Below are 16917 nucleotides of genomic sequence, written 5' to 3'. Positions count from 1 at the left end.
GCAAAAAAAAAAAAAAGCGCTAATGTTTAAGTCACATTATTAACCAATACCATGCTAATGGAAACTATTGCATGTATCATTCTAAACCAGTTAAATGCTAACCAAATCTAATGTTTGAGTAAGATTGTTGACTGATTCTAACAAAAGCCTGTTTAAATAACAGTGTTACCAATATGATGCTAACGAAAGCTAATGTTTAGGAATATTTTTGACTAGAAGGATGTTTAAAAAAGCTAAAATTTGAGTCTCATCAACCAATATGATGCTAACAGAAGCTAATTTTTAAGTTACACTGTGAACCAATGTGATGCTAGCAAAAGCTTTTTTGTTTAGCTATATTTTTGACCAATTTAATGCTTTAAAAAAGCTGATATTTGAGGCAGATCAACCAATATGATGCTAACAGTAGCTAATGATTAAGTTACATTGTTTACCAATATGATGCTAACACAAGCTTATATTTGAGTCACATTATTAAATGACATAATACTAACAAAAACTTAAAATAAAGTCTCATTGTGAAACAATGTAATGCTCATTAAAGCTGTTGTTGTAGCATATTTAAAAAAAAAAATGATGCTAACAAAAAGCTAATGTTTGAGTAACATCAACCAATATGATGCTAACAAAAAGGTTTTATTAAAGCCACATTGTGAACCAATGTTATGCTAACGAAAGCTTTGGTTTGGGCACATTTTTGACTAAAATGATGCTTTAAAAATAGCGAATGTTTGAGCCACTTTGACCAATATGATGCTAACAGAAGCTAACATTTAAGTTTCACTGTGAACCAATGTGATGCTAGCAAAAGCTTTTGTTCAGTCATATCTTTAACTTAAATTATGCAAAAAAAACTTATGTTTTAGTCTTTTCAATGAGTATAAGGCTAACAAAAAGCTAGTATTTGAGCCACATTGTGAAACAATATAATGCCAACAGACACTTTTGTTTAGTCATATTTTTTGACAAAATGATGCTAAAAAAACAATGTTTGAGTCTCATCAACCAATAGTATGCCAACAAAAAGCTAATATTTAACCACATTGTGAACCAATGTGATGCTGACACAAGCGTTGGTTTAGTCATAAGTTTGACCAAAATGATGCTTTGCACAAGCTAATGTATGAGTCACATCGACCAATGTGATGCTAACACAAGCTAATATTTGGGCCGCATTATAAAATTATATGTTATAATAAAAGCTAATATTTGAGTTACATTGTGAACTAAAGTGTTGCTTACAAAAGCTTATGTTGAAGTTGCATTGTGTACAAATGTGATGATAACAAAAGCTAATGCTAGCCACTTGTCCTGTGGTCACCCTTCTCTACTGCCACCTGCTGGTTGGTGGTGTGCCATGCAGGTGGGTGGTATTTCTCCTTCAGTCCAATGAGCCGATCCTTTGCTGTAGTAAAGTGGAGCATATGTGCATCAGTGTGGGTTTGAGTGTGTTTGGTCAATCTTACAGAAGAAAACATGAAGGAATACCAAACGGTAGCTCGACAAGCTACTGATGTACAGGATGTTTACTTTAAAGAACATCAGCTGAGGAGGAAAACATTTGTTGGTTTCTGTCTCTTCATACCTGGATAAAAACTTATCCTCACCGGGACTCAGTCTTACCTTTTACGAACTTCTGTGGATGCTGTTCCTGCAGGTTTCCCAAGGGGACGCTACTGAGAAGCTGGCTCACCAAGTCGCGGCCCAGATTGCTGCTGCTGATCGCAGGGTTGAAGAGGCCTCAGGTGACCCTCATGAGGAGGAAAAGGATGAAGCGCACAAAAGTAGCAAAGGCCACGTAAGCGGTAAATATGGCTTATGGTGCACGGAGGACTGCTGAGCCGTGGACAGATAAACAGGAAACAGGAAGTAGTTAGAAAAGTTTGTTTTTCTGTGCTGTATTCAAAGCTAACAGACCACAGTGATAAAAACAGGTTTAATCTGACACAGAGCGGGAGATGTTGGTTTACATTAACCTGGGTAGATTCAACCAAGATTTGTTTTACACTCAAACGTTGTTAAGGATGTTTTTTATTTTTTCAAATAAAAATCAGAAATCAACAACAAAAAAAAACTGGCAGGAGTCGACCAGCAACCCCTTTTTTCCACACAATATCTGTTTTGTTGATGCTACAGCTAACAAGGGCTACTGTTCAAGTCACTGTGATTAGCAATGTGATGCTAATAAAGGTTCATGTGCCAGTGTTTAAGTCACATTGATAAGCAATATGATGCTAATAAAAGTTTTTCTTTGCGTCACACTGATTAGCAATATGATGCTAACCAGGGCTAATGTTGAAGTCAATTTCATCACTAACTATAATGCTAACAAAAGCATGTCTTCAAGTCTCATTAAAAGCAAAATAATGCTAATAAAAGTGAATCTTCAGGTTACACTGATTAGCAATATGATGCTGACCAGGGCTAATGTGAAAGTCATGCTGATTAGCAATGTGATGCTAGTAAAGGTAATTGTGCCAGTGTTTCGGTCACATTGATAAGCAACATAATGCTAATAAGAGTTTATCTTCATGCCACACCTATAAGCAATAAGATGCTAACCAGGGCTAATGTTCAAGTCACGTTGATTAGCAATATGATGCTAAAAAAGATTAATGTGCTAGTGTTTAAGTCACACTGATTAGCAATATGATGCTAAAAAAGCTTATCTTCAGGTCACACCTTTAAGGAATAAGATGCTAACCAGGGCTAATGTTGAAGTGTCATTGATTACTAGCTATAATGCTAATAAAGCTTATCTTCAAGTCACATTGATTAGCAATATGTTGCTAACTACGGTTAATGTTTAATCCACACTGATTACAAATATGATGCTAGCCGAAACTAACTTTCTACTTACTTTGATCACCAATATTTTGCTAACCAAGGCTAATTTTCAGGCCACACTCATTGCTAACGGAATACTAACAGGGGATAAATTTCAATTTGATTTGATGACCTATATGACACTAATCAAGGATAACTTTCAGGTCACATTTTTTACCAATGAGATGCTAACCAGGGCTAATGAAGTTTTGTGATTACCAACAGGTTGCCAACCAAGGCTAATATTCAAGTCCTATTGACTACAAATAAAATGCTAACAAGGGCTACAGTTCAAGTCACATTAATTACCAATATGACACTAACCAAGGTTGATGTTTTAGCCACATTAATTACCAACATGATGCTAGCCAAGGCTAATTTTTAAGTCACATCATTGACCAATGTGATACTAACCAGGTCTAATGATTAAAACACATTGATTACCATTGTGATGCTAACCAAGGCCAATGTTTCAGTCTCATTCAATTTGTTTTTGATACTTTTATAAGCTAATGTTTTAGCAACCTTGTTACTTCTCTGATGCTAGCCTGGGCTAATGTTTTTTTCTGTGGATTGAAACATTTATCAGTTTTTCTCTGACATTGTTTGTGCTAGTTTACAATAAAGGGTCAGGTGGTTCTGACCAATCAGAATCCAGTTTCTTTAATAACCTGAAGAGCAGTCAGAAAACTGATAGTAAAGAAAGTAACATGCTAACTTCAGACCTACCACAGCCCCAGGTTTCAGTCTTTCTCACCCATCATAACCCTGTCTCTCCCTGTGGCCCAGAACCTGCAGCCGGATGCCCCACTTCACCTGAAGTCTTCCCGGGAAGGATCTGCTCGTTAGCAATGGAAGAAGACGAAAACACAGAGGACCCGTGTGTCGGGTACTTGCCCCAGAAACGAACTAAAAACCAGGAACCACAAAACCCTGTGTCGCCAGAGGACGAACCACAGAGATCGAGACCTCCAGACTAACCTGGATTAGCACCAGCCCTGGACTACCACCTGCCCCGTTTCCTGAGCTATGAATCAGACTGTACTGACTGTAGCGTGTTCAGCATCACTTGGCTCCAAAAGAAAACCTGTTTGTGGATCAAACTCAGCCGTCTTTGTGTTCTTAGTTCAGACTCGTTCAGGTTCAACGTGTCTCAGACGCTAACATCACATTCTCCCGTCTCTAGAGAAGTTTTTACTCCCCCTGTTTCCTCCCACACACACAGGCCACGCCCCCACAGAGGACTCTTTGGTAGACAGACGATTAGAGGACACACACTCTGCTAGCTCTGGTTAGAATGTCACTCTGCTAGCACCATGTTGTGATTTTGTCTTACAATAAATTCCCTGAAAGCAGTTTTGGAGATTAATTGGTGATTAATTTAATGAATGTTAGAGACAGACTCTGGTTTGACTTACAGACTCTACACGACTGTGCCGCTCTGCAGTACTCCTCCTGAACACCAGAGGGCAGTGTGGGCTGTACGGTCATCATATTTCCAGAGACTGTGAGCGTGTAACTTTGAAGCTGATGCCTGTTGATGTTTGTCAAACAGGAAAACCAATGCACAGAAGGAAAGAGGAGACAAGGAGACGAGGAGACAAGGAGGGGGTTTAGGAAATGTTGTAAAGACAGGAAGTCAAACATCTCTTCAAAATGACGACATCAGAGAAGACATGAGTCAAAGTCTGGTTCAAATAAAGATTTTATAATCATGTTTATGAAATTAGTGTTTACATTATTTACACGGGGAGTTATTCACAGGTCAGATTCATGTTTTAATGAGCAAAGCTGCTGATTGGTCACTTTCTACTTCACAGAGAGCGTCCGCTGGATGTTTGCGTATCGCTGCAGCTCCTGCTCTGAAACCGACGGCTGGAAGTTTGCTAACGCTGCAGAGAAATCCTCAGAGGAGAGGAGGACCGGGGAGTCCTCCGAGTCCAGACCTGAGACACAGACAGAGAGGGTCAGAGCACTGACAGGCAGGTTATTGGTTTGGACTTTTTACGCTGACTCCTCACCTCCATCGATGAGCGAGATCTTTCTCTTGATGGCCGCCGTCATGGCGTCTGAACACAGAGCGTACAGGTCAGCGCCGCTCATGTGGGCGGGGCATTGGTTCACCACTTCCTGTAGGTTCACTGACGGGTCCAACTGGAACCTGAAGGTGACGGTAAAACATTTCACACATGATTAAGACGTTAGAGTCCGGATGGATCAGATGTTCAGGAGAAATCTTTGAGAGACGCAGAATCAGGACCATGAAAAACACCAAGTACGATCTCAGCAAAAAAGTCATAACTTCACCGTATTAAAGTAAAATTTGACTTGAAGATGTGATGCTGAAAGTCTGAAGTCTCAGACGTAATTAGTACATTAAAACTCTATTTAGCTGACATGCTCTCAAAAATAAGTTTCATTTTAACAAGTTACGAGATGTTACATTGTCTTAATTTCAACTCTAATCACAATACGATTTATTTTCTACTCCAATATTAAATCAACTTTTATTTCATCACATAAGAACCTTAATGCGGCTGAAGTCTTTGATTTCAACTAAAATTCCAGATCAATCCATTTTTTCAAAAATTACATTTTGTCAAATCTTGTGATATCAGGACTATATTTCAACTTTTATTTTGTAAAATCATTGTGAAATCATGGCTTAATTTTGACTTTTTTTCACAAACTCATAACTATGTTTCAACTTTTATTTTCATAATAATACAACAATGTTTCAACTTTATTTTTGAAACCACAAATATAGTTTAACTTTTATTTTTGTAAAATCACATTTATATTTCAACTTTTATTTTGTTAAATAAAGACTGAATATCAACTTTTATTTTGTAAAAACAAGACCAGACTTCAACTTTTATTTTTTAAAATCAAGTCTAGACTTCAACTTTTATTTTGTAAAAACCAGACTATATTTGAAGTTTTATTTTGAAAAATAAAAAAATGTATTTGAACTTTTATTCTATAAAATAAAAAAATATTTAAACTATTATTCTGTAAAATAAAGACGATATTTCAACTTTTATTTTGTAAAATCAAGACTAGACCTTAACTTTTATTTTGTGAAATAAAGACTTTTTTCAACTTTATTTTGTAAAATAAAGACTATATTTTAATTTTTGTTTTGTAAAATCAAGATTATATTTCATCTTTTATTTCAAAAAGTAAAGACTAGCCTTCAACTTTTATTTTGTAAAATCAAGACTATACTTTTAAAAAATCCCATAATTTTTTAAATAAAAATATTTCAAAATGTCATTTTTTTCAATATTTACTTAGAAAATCAGACTATTGTATTTTTCTTCTAAAACAATGACTGAATTTCAGCTTTTATTTTGGTAAATATTGTCTTAATAACTTTGATTTTGTTAAATTAATACTTTATTTCAAACTTGTTTGTAAAATCATGACTATATTTAGTTTTCATCGGTGAAATAATGACATAATTAAAAATTGTATCAAGTTAAATCAAAATTTAATTTCAACATTTAATTTGAAAAGTCGTGGCTGGAAATTTTTTTTTTGTAGCTCTTCTGTTGTATTTCAGCTTAAACCTGTCGACTTTCTGACTCCCATCTTTAAACCTCCCTGATAGTTTTAGAGTAGTTTCCTGTTAATAACCCTATCAGTGTGTAGGTGTGCTGCGCTTCAGCAGGGGGCGCTGTTCTTACTTTCTGAGCACAGCCTGAAGAACCTGCAGCTGAGACTCTCGGTCCTCGTTGATCCCCACAAACACCAGCTTATCGAACCTGAGGACACACAGACGTGAGACAGCTGAGTGTGTGAGTGTACAGTCTGTGTCAGTGTGTGTGTTTGTGTGTTTACAGTGTGTGTGTTTACAGTGTGTGTGTTTACAGTGTGTGTGTGTGTGACCTCTGACCTTCCAGGCCTCAGCAGTGATTGGTCGAGCAGGTCCGGTCTGTTTGTGGCTCCAATGACGAAGACTCCAAGTGAAGACTGTAGAGCGTCGAGCTCAGCCAGCAGCTGAGACACCACTCTGAACACACACACACACACACACACACACACACACACACACACAGGAACATGTCACAGAGACTTTCACAATAAAAGACCCTGCTCTTAAATTAAAACTGGAGCTCTCACCTGTCCATCACTCCTCCTGAGTCTCCACTGCGCCCCCTGCTGGGAGCCAGAGAGTCCAGCTCATCGAAGAAGACGACACAGGGAGCAGCTGAGCGCGCTCTGCTGAACACTGAACACACACACACACACACACACACACACACACTTTCAGTTTATCTTCTTGTCGTCTTGTTCAGATAAATCAACAGTTTGTGCGTCTTCCTGTTTCTGTTCATTAATCTTTAGGATTAAACTGTGTCATCTCAAAGGACACGCCCCTTTTTAAAATCAAGGACTCTGATTGGTCCCTTAAATCTGAGCCTGAGGGGGGGTTCCAGACCCAGATGGTGTGACTGATGTGTGCAGTGAGTGATGAAGAGGAACGGACCTTCGCGGATGTTCTCCTCGCTCTGACCCACGTACATGTTGATCAGCTCGGGGCCTTTGACGCTGAAACACCAACACACACTCACATCAACACACTGACCCCCAACAGCTGATGTCTGCACCAATCACAGGGCGGCTGCTCTCACCTCAGGAAGGTCATGGAGCACTCTGTGGCCACGGCTTTGGCCAGCAGGGTCTTGCCGGTCCCTGGAGGCCCGTACAGCAGGACTCCGGTCCGATTCAGACCCAGTGACTGGAGCTCTGGACGCTGCAGAGGGAGCTGCACCGTGTCCAGGATCTCCTTTTTCACCTGCTGCAGACCTCCAACGTCCTCCCAGCGCACGTCAGGGATCTACACACATACACACACACACACACACAAACAGAAACATCGAATCAAGTCTCCCTAAGAGAAGAAGAAGAAACCATTTTTCCTCTGACAGCTCCAGAAACTAACAGAATCTTATTTTCTTGATATCAGTGTATCTCCAATATGGCCGACATCCAGGTAACTGCCCAAACTGTGACGTCAGTACAAACACTCTACAGCCTTAATACCATATGAATAAACTTTACATCTTACATAAATAAATTCTATATATCATATGAAATCCTAAAACTTCTGTGAATCCATTTTTTTCTCACTCCTAATAAATTCAGTGTGTGTACTACAATAACTTTTACACAAAAAACTCATAAACTTCCTGTATTATATCAAACTTTCCTTAGTTTATAAAAAAAAACTTTGGATCCTTTAAAAAAGAACCTGTACATAAATTTTACTTAATAACGAGCAAGGTTATAATAGCTAACTAAAACAAAACTAAAAACAAAAACTTAAATTTAAAATACATTGCAGTTAACTCAAACTAACAAAAACTAGAAAAGAAAACTAAAACTATAAGTAAACTAAAACTGTATCTTGTGTTCACAAAACTAACTGAAACTAACTAAAATGATAGACAAAATTCCCTTAGTTATAATTTTTGACAACATTAATAGCCTTTAGGATTTAAATTAATCCGACACATTTTTCCAACCAATTTTACGGCAGTTTTCGGCAGTTGTCAGCGCCGTACGGCACCATCATAGCGACGTACTGGGACGAGCTTGTTTACTGCACTGACTGGCTGTGCGCTGTGCTGCTACGAAAGGTAGAGGAGCAATGAATCAGAGCATCTGTAATAGTTTAATTGTTACAGAGTCCAAGTTTTTATTTATTTAAGCTCATATTATATTGTTTTATATAATTTATTTTTTTATTATTTTATGTAATTTATGTTAACATTATTTTTATATAATTTATGTTTATCTTTTTTATACTAAGTTTATATTATTTTCATGTGTTTAAGGCAGCAGCCAACATTTCGGTATCAGCATTGACTGAGCAGTGAGCACTATGTTGGACTGGAACATAAACAGTAGGGTTGGGTACCTTTCACATTTGAAACGATACGGTACCGATACCCGGTACCTGGCAATCGGTACCGGTACTCAACGGTACCAATTTTCGGTACTTTTTTGTGTCTATGTGGTAAAAAATGTCAATTTGTTTAATAATAAAATATATATTTCTATACAACTTAACAAATTTATTCTTTAATATATAACCTTTAAATGCTGTGTTCATGTCCAGCATGGAAAAACACCTACTCTTCCACTCCCTTACAGTCACAAGAATGCATTTAGGTACCTAAACATGGTACCTTTTGAATCTACATGAATCGATACCCGGTACTTTTGTCATAACTCGGTCGGTACCTAAAAAAGTACCTAAATCGGTACTCATCCCTAATAAACAGTATTACAAAATATTTACTCTGACCTTTTTTAAAACCTTTACCTGGTTAATAAGGTATGAAAAACTAAAACTTAACTAAAACTAAAGTAAAACTAAGCCTTGTTGCAAAAATTAAAACTAAATAAAAACTAGAATGCCTGCTCCAAAACTAATTAAAACTAAACTGTAATGACAAATCCAAAACTATTATAACCTTGATAACAAATAAACTTCACCTACCATGTAAATAAACTTTACTGAATACATTTTACATTCTAAATCAAAAACTTTTACTAAACTTATAAACAGACTTTAAATAGTGTAAAAATAAACTGTGATGTGATCGATTTTACTGAATTACCATTTTTAAAAATAGTAAATTTGACTTAATAACCTTTACTTACTATATCATAAATTAATTTGCCTCCTACTTAAATAACTTTCATTACTTTACGAATACATTTTATGTCCTATACCATCAAATGTTACAAACTTTAAAATAAACTGTGATTATGTTATAAAATTAACTTCCTCAATATCCTTCTTTGGCTAAATAAATTAATAATCTTCGCTTTCTATGAACATAAATTTATGTATTTACAGATATTACATTCTTCATCAACAAACTTTACTAATTCTAAACACACTAAATATTAATTTCACATTAAAAACCTTCCCCTATTAAACAATAAACTTAACATATCAGAAAAACTAAATTTTATACAACAAACAAAAACGTTCCTCAGTGTTCTCCAGGCAGGAACTTTTCAGGGGGACGTCCACTGACAGGAACTAAATTTAGTCTCTCATTCTTACATTTAAAACAAGAGTTCTTTAAAAGGTTCCTGGTTCTGTTTGATCTCTCTGTGGTTCTTTTTCCCTGACTCTGACCTCACGTTTGTTTCTATGTCGTTTAATTAATCACGTCTGTCTTGGTCTGAACTCGTCTTCAGTCATTTCTTCTTTGACCACTAGAGGGCAGAGAAACTCAACAACAGGCCCCTCAGACCAGGTCAGGACTCTGTGAATCTAGAACTGGGTCTGGGTCTAGTCTGGGTCTGCTGACCTTAGGGGCTCCGATGGCGGTGGACTGGGCGTCCTGCAGGGTCTGGAGGGCGGAGCTAAAGTCCTGGTTCATGATGGTCACTCCGCTGGAGCACAGGTCCGACTCCTGCCGACCAACACTGCACACACACACACACACACACACACACACACACACACACACACACACACACACACACACACACACACACACACACAGACAGAGTTTAAAAAGCAGCTGGAGGAAGTGTGTGTTGATCCTGCACAGAGGGTCTGGGACTCACCAGGTGCGGCTCAGCCTCCTGCAGGCGGCTCTGCCGGCCTCCACCAGCAGAGCGCTGAGATCCCCCAACACAAAACCCTGAGGAGCAAAAACACCAAACCCATTAACACACACCGCGCTCTGATGATGAGCGGCGTTAACCACGACACGTCACAGGAAGTCTACGGGGATCTGTCTGATCCTGGTCCTGACGTACCGCGGTGAGTTTGGAGAGTCTCTCTAGGTCCACGTCCCTCCCCACGTGAAGGTCTCGGCTCAGGCAGACCAGCATGGAGTGTCTCTGCTCCTCAGTGGGGCTCTCTATTCCCACCTGGTGGACGAACGCTGCTACGACGCCCGAGGACAGGTCCCGAGGTCTGCAGACCGTGGCTACGACGACCACGCTGAAACGAAGAGTGGTGACATCACGTTACACTCACATATGTCTCACTGAGCATGTGCAGAACATTTGTGACGCTGTTCCATCAGTGACCTGCTGGAGGCGCTGTCCAGCAGCTGGCAGAGCGCCTCCTGCAGCCTGCCGTCTTCCTCGGCGCCCCCTCGTGGTCTGAGGAGGAGCTGCAGGTTCCTAAGCAGCAGGACGCACGGCTGCAGGGCTTTAGCTCGCTGAAACGCCGCCGCCAACTTCACCTCTGAGGCCGCAGACGAGTCAGAGCACACGCTGACACAGTCCACCTGCACAGGTGAGGGTGGGGGGAGTTACCATGACAACATGTTAGACACACACTTACACACACACAGTTTGGAGGTCGTACCTTAATCAGGTGGAGGTTCAGCCTGCGACTCGCCGCGCTCACCGCCGTCACTTTACCACTTCCTGCCGCACCATGAAGGAGCACAGTGCAACCAGACTGAGAGCTGCTGACAGAGAGTGATGACATCACTGATCACATGACCACATGTCTCTTCTCTGTATGCTGCTCACACAGACAGGCGGGTTTACCTGTGGTGCAGGTGAGGCTGGATGATGCTGCTGAGGAGCTGGACGGTCTCGCTGAGGCCGGGCGGGGACAGGAAGCTGAAGAGAGACGCTCCCTGAGGACAGCAGCCGGGGACGCTGCTGCTGGTGGACGCTCCCTGAGGACACAGACTCAAATCAGCCTCTGAACAGGATCTGCTTCAGACCATAACCCCCCACAGAGTCCTGAAACCAGGTCCAGAGAGCCGGACCAGACTCCATTCATAAATACACTGATTCCTGCTCTCAGGGGGGACAGCTGACGCCTCTTTGAGTGACTTTGGTGAGCTGAGTGTTCAGACACAACATCAACAAAACACACAGAAACACACACAGCAGGGGACCACCACCTCCCGATCTCTCTCAGGTCAAATCCGTTTTCTTCACTGGAGTCTGGTTCCTTTAACTCAGAGACTTATCAGCTGTTTTCAGTGAAACAACAACAATCTGCCCTTTGTTCAGAGGTCAAAGGTCACCATGTAAAGTGAGGTGTGCTGTCTGTCAGCCAGGTAAGCTCCTCCTCGGTCTTCTTTTCGCTCTGCTGAGGAACAAACTTCCTGCACTTTGAAGAAGAGCACTGGACTCCTGTGGAAGGTCAAAGGTCAGAGGTCAAAGGTCAGAGGTCAGAGTGAGCAGATCTGTTTATCTGAGGGTCTGCAGCTGGACTAACAGGTCTCAGTACCTGTGGATCCCCTCAGAGTTACTCTGCAGCAGGTCTGGATCTTTATCAGCTGGAACAGTCAGGATGTCCCCCTCTGACACCAGCCTGCACAGAGGAAAAATCACATTCATAATAATATTAACAACAATAATAATAAATGTTAAAACTAGTGGTGGGACTTGATAAAAAAATTAATCAAATTAATTATGTCATTTGTAATTAATTAATCGTAATTAATCCCATTTTAATCACATCAATATTCAACATCAGAAGCAACACTTTTCAATTCAAACAGATTTTGGTAGAAGATTAAATCATTTAATATTCTCATACACAAGTTTAAATAACAAAATCCTTTTTATTTTGTTAAGAAGATGTTTTTATCTGGACACTACTTTCAAGTACATTCATCAGCCGTTATGTGGTAAATAGTGCTGTCAGGAGATTAAAAAAATAATCTAATTAATTACAGGATTTGTAATTAATTGATCTAATTAATCACAATTTAATCTCATATCTGCTTAAAGTCCCCACATAAAGAATTTGAATTCTAGGGTATTACAGAATTATAGTGCATGACTGATCGAATTAAATTATTAAAAAGAGAAGATTTGTAAATCCTTTTTTTTCAATATTAATTAAAATATCTGTGTTCCCTGCTATTGACATTCGATTACTGTTTACTGCGTCCATAGAAGTAAATTATATTTTTCAGTGGAGGGAGGCGGGGTCTGGTGGAGCTTGTCAATCAAAATCCTGCTCGTAAACTACTGTGGGTGAGAGCGGTGTGCTTTTTGGATGAGAGCTCAGCATGGATATGAGGAGAAATGTGAGATGACAGAGACACAGAGAGACGCTGTGAGTCAGAAAAGTTCAGGCAGCTCACGCTCCAACTGAGGATGTGTCGCGGTAGTTCAGAGAGAAAGAGCGGCGCCATCGTGAGAAAAGACGACGGAGATCATGGAGAGGATCAAAAGATGGAGCGTCCGAGATGAACGCGATCAAAAAAAGTTAGATTCGTCTGTTTTTTTTATCAAAAACCGGAAGAGAGACATAAAAGAAGAGAGTTCACTCTTTTTAATAACTTTGGTGTTTACATGGTCAAAGAAAACATTATTATTTGGGTCTTAAAAGATCATTCAAGATGCTCTGAAAATGTTCTGACAACCAATGAGTTAATGTTGCGTTGATTTTTATAACGCGTTAATTAGGGGTGTTATTTATTAATCTAATTAACACATTAAAGTCACAGCCCTAGTTAAAACACAGTTAAGTTTAAAAGGAAACTAAAAATGTTCAAATATTCTTTTTATGAATTTTTTGTTTGTTTTTCCATCCAGTATTGGACACTTGATAAAAAAATGAGAGGTAGGAACTTTTGTTGTTATCAGCTGGACCACTTTGCAGTGTTCAGTTCAGTCCTTCACGTTCAGTCTTCAGTAAAAAGTGGTCTGAGATCACATTATAAGGTTTCTGTATTAATGGAGTCGTGGTTGGACCTCGAAAATCTTTGAGATGTAAACGTGAGCGCTGGCTTTGAAAAGGTTGGGAGTCACTGCTCCAAAATATTATGAAGCGTAATCTGAAGAATAGAGTAGAATGAAATGGATTCAGATAGAAATAATAAATAATATTCCACATAGAGTGAAGCAGAAATAGAATAGGATATAATAGAATAGAATCAAATAGAGTGGAGTAGAATAGAAACTAGGCCCAGCTGAAAGCCTCAGAGACACTGAGTGTGTGTCACTTTAATCACGTGTTGGAATATGAACATGTGTCATCTCTGACATGAAGCAGCTGAGCTGTAAGAGCAGCTGATCAGGTCTGAGTGAATCAAACATGAGAGCAGGTGAACCTCTACCTGGGTGTGCTGAAGTGCTCAGACAGCAGGTTGTCGCAGCAGCTCAGGTTGTTGTAGAGCGGAGAAACCACCGGCTGGAGGCGAAGCTCGCCGGCGAACGGAGGAGAGGCTGAGCGACAGAGGCTGTCAGAGCGAGAGCTGCAGGGGTCCGGGTCAGACGGGCTCCACCTCTGGGACACAAACCAACAACAGCAGATGAAGATACACTGTGGGAACGAAGCATGCAGACGCAGCTTGTGAGTGTGTGAGTGTGTGTGTACACACCTTCATCCTCAGCGTGCAGCCGCTCACAGGGATCTCGTCTCCTTCCGTCATGTTGAACCACAGAGTCTCCGATATGAAGCCCACCTCATCCAGATTCTGCAGATCCGGACTCTGTGCCAGATCCACCACCAGCATGGACACCAGCCGCTCTCTGGCCCCGCCCCCTCTGACACTGGGCCTCCACAGCCTCACCCACTCCTGGTTAAAGAGTCCATGTCTGAGAAGGAGCTGCTTATTCACAAACACACAGCTGTCCACATCCACAGCCTCTCCCTGGTGACCCCTGACCCCAGACCATCGCCGGGTGTCCACTACCCGCACGTCCAGCCTGCACTCCAGCGCCTGCAGGACCCCGGAGAACCCAGAGTTCAGCAGCTTCCTGTTGTCCAGCAGAGAGCGCCCTCCTCCGAGACCGTCAGCGTAATGAGCAAAGTCCGACACGTACAACCTAGGCGGTCTGTGGGAGGGGGCGGGGCCTGGGGGGTGCACTGAGTCTGAGCAGTCTGTCAGGACCAAAGAGGTGTCAGCCGTGACCTGTCCCTGAGTGACTGGACTGCAGTCCAGGACTACAAGGTCCATCAGATACTGCTGCACCTGAAACCACATGGAAATAATAACAATAATAATCTTTTTGTTATATTTACATATAAATCAAAGAGGAAACTCACAACTGTCAAAACTGAAAGTATCTGAAAGACTAAACTGAACACTTTCTGTTTGACACAGTAACTTTCTGAGACCATAAAAAATTATGCTGGGGACTAAAAGGGAATATTTATCAGTGTTATGGTAGTTATTATGTGTTCACAGTGCTATAACTCCAGTGTTTTCTTCATTAAAACCTTTGGTTGTTTGTAAATAAACAAATTAAGACAGTTTGAGGTAGGTAGAGATTAGTTTTAAGCTGTTTACATTAATTACAGCTTAAACAGTCCCATGCTAATAATGAAACATATTTTCTGAATGGAGTTATAATAAATGCAAAATAAAGTACATACCTGACTTTTTTACTGTATTTATCTCTGTTTTTATAAGACAGAATAACCCAGGACCCGTCTCACCTGCTCTGGATCCTCTCCCAGCAGCGTGTGTCCGGGCAGCATCAAGGGTTCTCCTAGCCGGGCAAGAAGCACCTGTCCCGGGCGGGAGAGCTCCAGCAGCCCGGTGGTGAAACGATCCGTTCCTGCCCAGCAGTGGCTCTGTTTGCTGCGGGCACCCAGCACTACCCTGTCCAGTTTGACAGGCTCCATGGCCGACACTGTCCCGGTGCTGCCGTGCAGCTGGAGCCCGTGGTGCTCCAGGAAGAGGCGGGAGGTGAAGAGCCGAAGTCGGGACTCTGCCTGGTGGGAGAACCCTCCACAGCTGCCCGCGGTGTCCTCCTCTGTGGTCGGGTGAACGCGCAGTAAAATGCCCCGCTTCCTCAGGCCGTGAGCCCCGTGTGGGGTGAAGAGGAGAGTCGGTGGGTCGGTGTCGCTCGGTAGTAGTAAATCCAGATTATACTTTAAAATCAAAGCATCGTAAGGACTGACGTGTAAAGGAAAACTCTCCAGACAACACACCTCCGCCTGCGCCGCCATCTTTACTAACACCGAGCTCCCACTGCTGGGTGTCAGGGACTTTCCCGCCATCTGGTGGACGGTTGAGGAACACAACAAAAAACCTTAAAACTGATGTTTACTCTTCCATTTTGTTGATATTTATTCTTAATAGTCATAGTAAAAATTAAAACATTGCGATAAATACTATCTGTAAGTGGATTTAGTAAAGTCGTCCTGTCGTATGTGAGTGGAAACTTATTTGACAACCTGTAACATTCAGCTTGTTGCTGGCTAATGTGTGAACGACTGCTAGCTTAATGGGCAGTGAAATTTTAAAGGGATACTGGGCTAAACGGTAAAAGTCAAAAGACATATTTTATTCCAGCAAGCAGCAGCTAACAACTACAATTTGCCAGTGGTTGTTGGTGAAAATCTGATGGGACACTCATGACATGGGAAAATAACATTTTTAATACAGCAACAAATCTTGGCATCCAACTGCTTTCTAGCCCGCCATCATTACAGTTGAAGACCGTCAGCAAATTGTGGTATTAACTTTCTGAACATAATGTTAGCCCAAAAAGGGTGGAATGCTAAAGCCAGCAGTTGTCTTATTGCACATACTAGTTTATTAGAATAATACCAGTTTATTCGTCTTCAGGTCAGGTGGACCTGCCTTGGGGGCACCATCTACATGGCCCTGCCGCCAAAAACCTCCACAGGTAGGAACATAATAGGAACATTAACTGATCCTCTGACTCATTTGATTCAAAGGCATGTCATGTCAAATAACTTCACTTGTATCCGAACAGTGATATTAGATGGGAAACACTCAAATGCTAGTGTTAGCTTTCTGGTTATATCTAACTGGTAGTTAAATAAATGCATCAAACTGAGTTTAAACAGACTTGTGTCCAGTAGTAACACCTGGACATAAACCAATTACAATAAAGTCACAACAACTGGTGGTATCAATATAGTTTAAAACACACCTCAGTTTTTCACTGTATATTTGTAGGAACATATTTGTAGGAACTAGGGACGGGTACCTTTCACATTTGAAATGATACGAGACTGACACCCGGTACCTGGCAATCGGTATCGGTACTTAACAGTCCAATTCTCGCTACTTGTGAGTATATTTATGTGGTAATAAATATTAATTTAAAAGTTTTTCAATTTAACATTAATTTCTCGACATAAACTTG

At 40.7% G+C, this 16917-nt stretch overlaps 1 protein-coding gene across 2 annotated transcripts; it reads right to left on the bottom strand.

Moving 5' to 3' along the window:
- Window positions 1-4519: 4519 nt before the first annotated feature.
- Window positions 4520-15823, bottom strand: pex6 (peroxisomal biogenesis factor 6). Of its 2 annotated transcripts, none has more exons than XM_074696950.1 (18): window positions 15233-15823; window positions 14172-14765; window positions 13908-14077; window positions 12065-12148; window positions 11859-11967; window positions 11368-11501; window positions 11180-11285; window positions 10897-11099; window positions 10621-10807; window positions 10426-10502; window positions 10164-10281; window positions 7464-7669; window positions 7319-7380; window positions 6952-7060; window positions 6725-6841; window positions 6516-6593; window positions 4848-4987; window positions 4520-4772 (listed from the first exon to the last, which is right to left on the bottom strand). In XM_074696950.1, exons 1-18 carry the CDS (start codon window positions 15797-15799, stop codon window positions 4636-4638), a joined length of 3198 nt encoding a protein of 1065 aa, XP_074553051.1. In that variant the 5' UTR covers window positions 15800-15823; the 3' UTR covers window positions 4520-4635. The 2 variants fall into 2 exon arrangements, with proteins under 2 accessions (XP_074553051.1, XP_074553060.1); XM_074696959.1 differs by having other exon boundaries at window positions 11180-11282.
- Window positions 15824-16917: the final 1094 nt, after the last annotated feature.

Source organism: Halichoeres trimaculatus, unplaced genomic scaffold (genome assembly GCF_033239565.1).
Source record: "Halichoeres trimaculatus isolate MK-OKI-2021-1 unplaced genomic scaffold, fHalTri1.1 fHalTri1_scaffold_2, whole genome shotgun sequence".
Lineage (NCBI taxonomy): Eukaryota > Metazoa > Chordata > Actinopteri > Labriformes > Labridae > Halichoeres > Halichoeres trimaculatus.
The sequence above is the reverse complement of the archived record's forward strand: the minus strand, read 5'-3'. Positions and strand labels throughout refer to the sequence as shown.

Excerpts from the sequence above, each read along its gene's own strand:
- pex6 (XM_074696950.1), bottom strand. The coding sequence starts at position 15,799 with ATGGCGGGAAAGTCCCTGACACCCAGCAGTGGGAGCTCGGTGTTAGTA. Across the intron at positions 10,808-10,896 it reads CTGGACAGCGCCTCCAGCAG|CGTGGTCGTCGTAGCCACGG; the intron begins GTCACTGATGGA and ends TCTTCGTTTCAG. Across the intron at positions 7,381-7,463 it reads TGCTCCATGACCTTCCTGAG|CGTCAAAGGCCCCGAGCTGA; the intron begins GTGAGAGCAGCC and ends TTGGTGTTTCAG.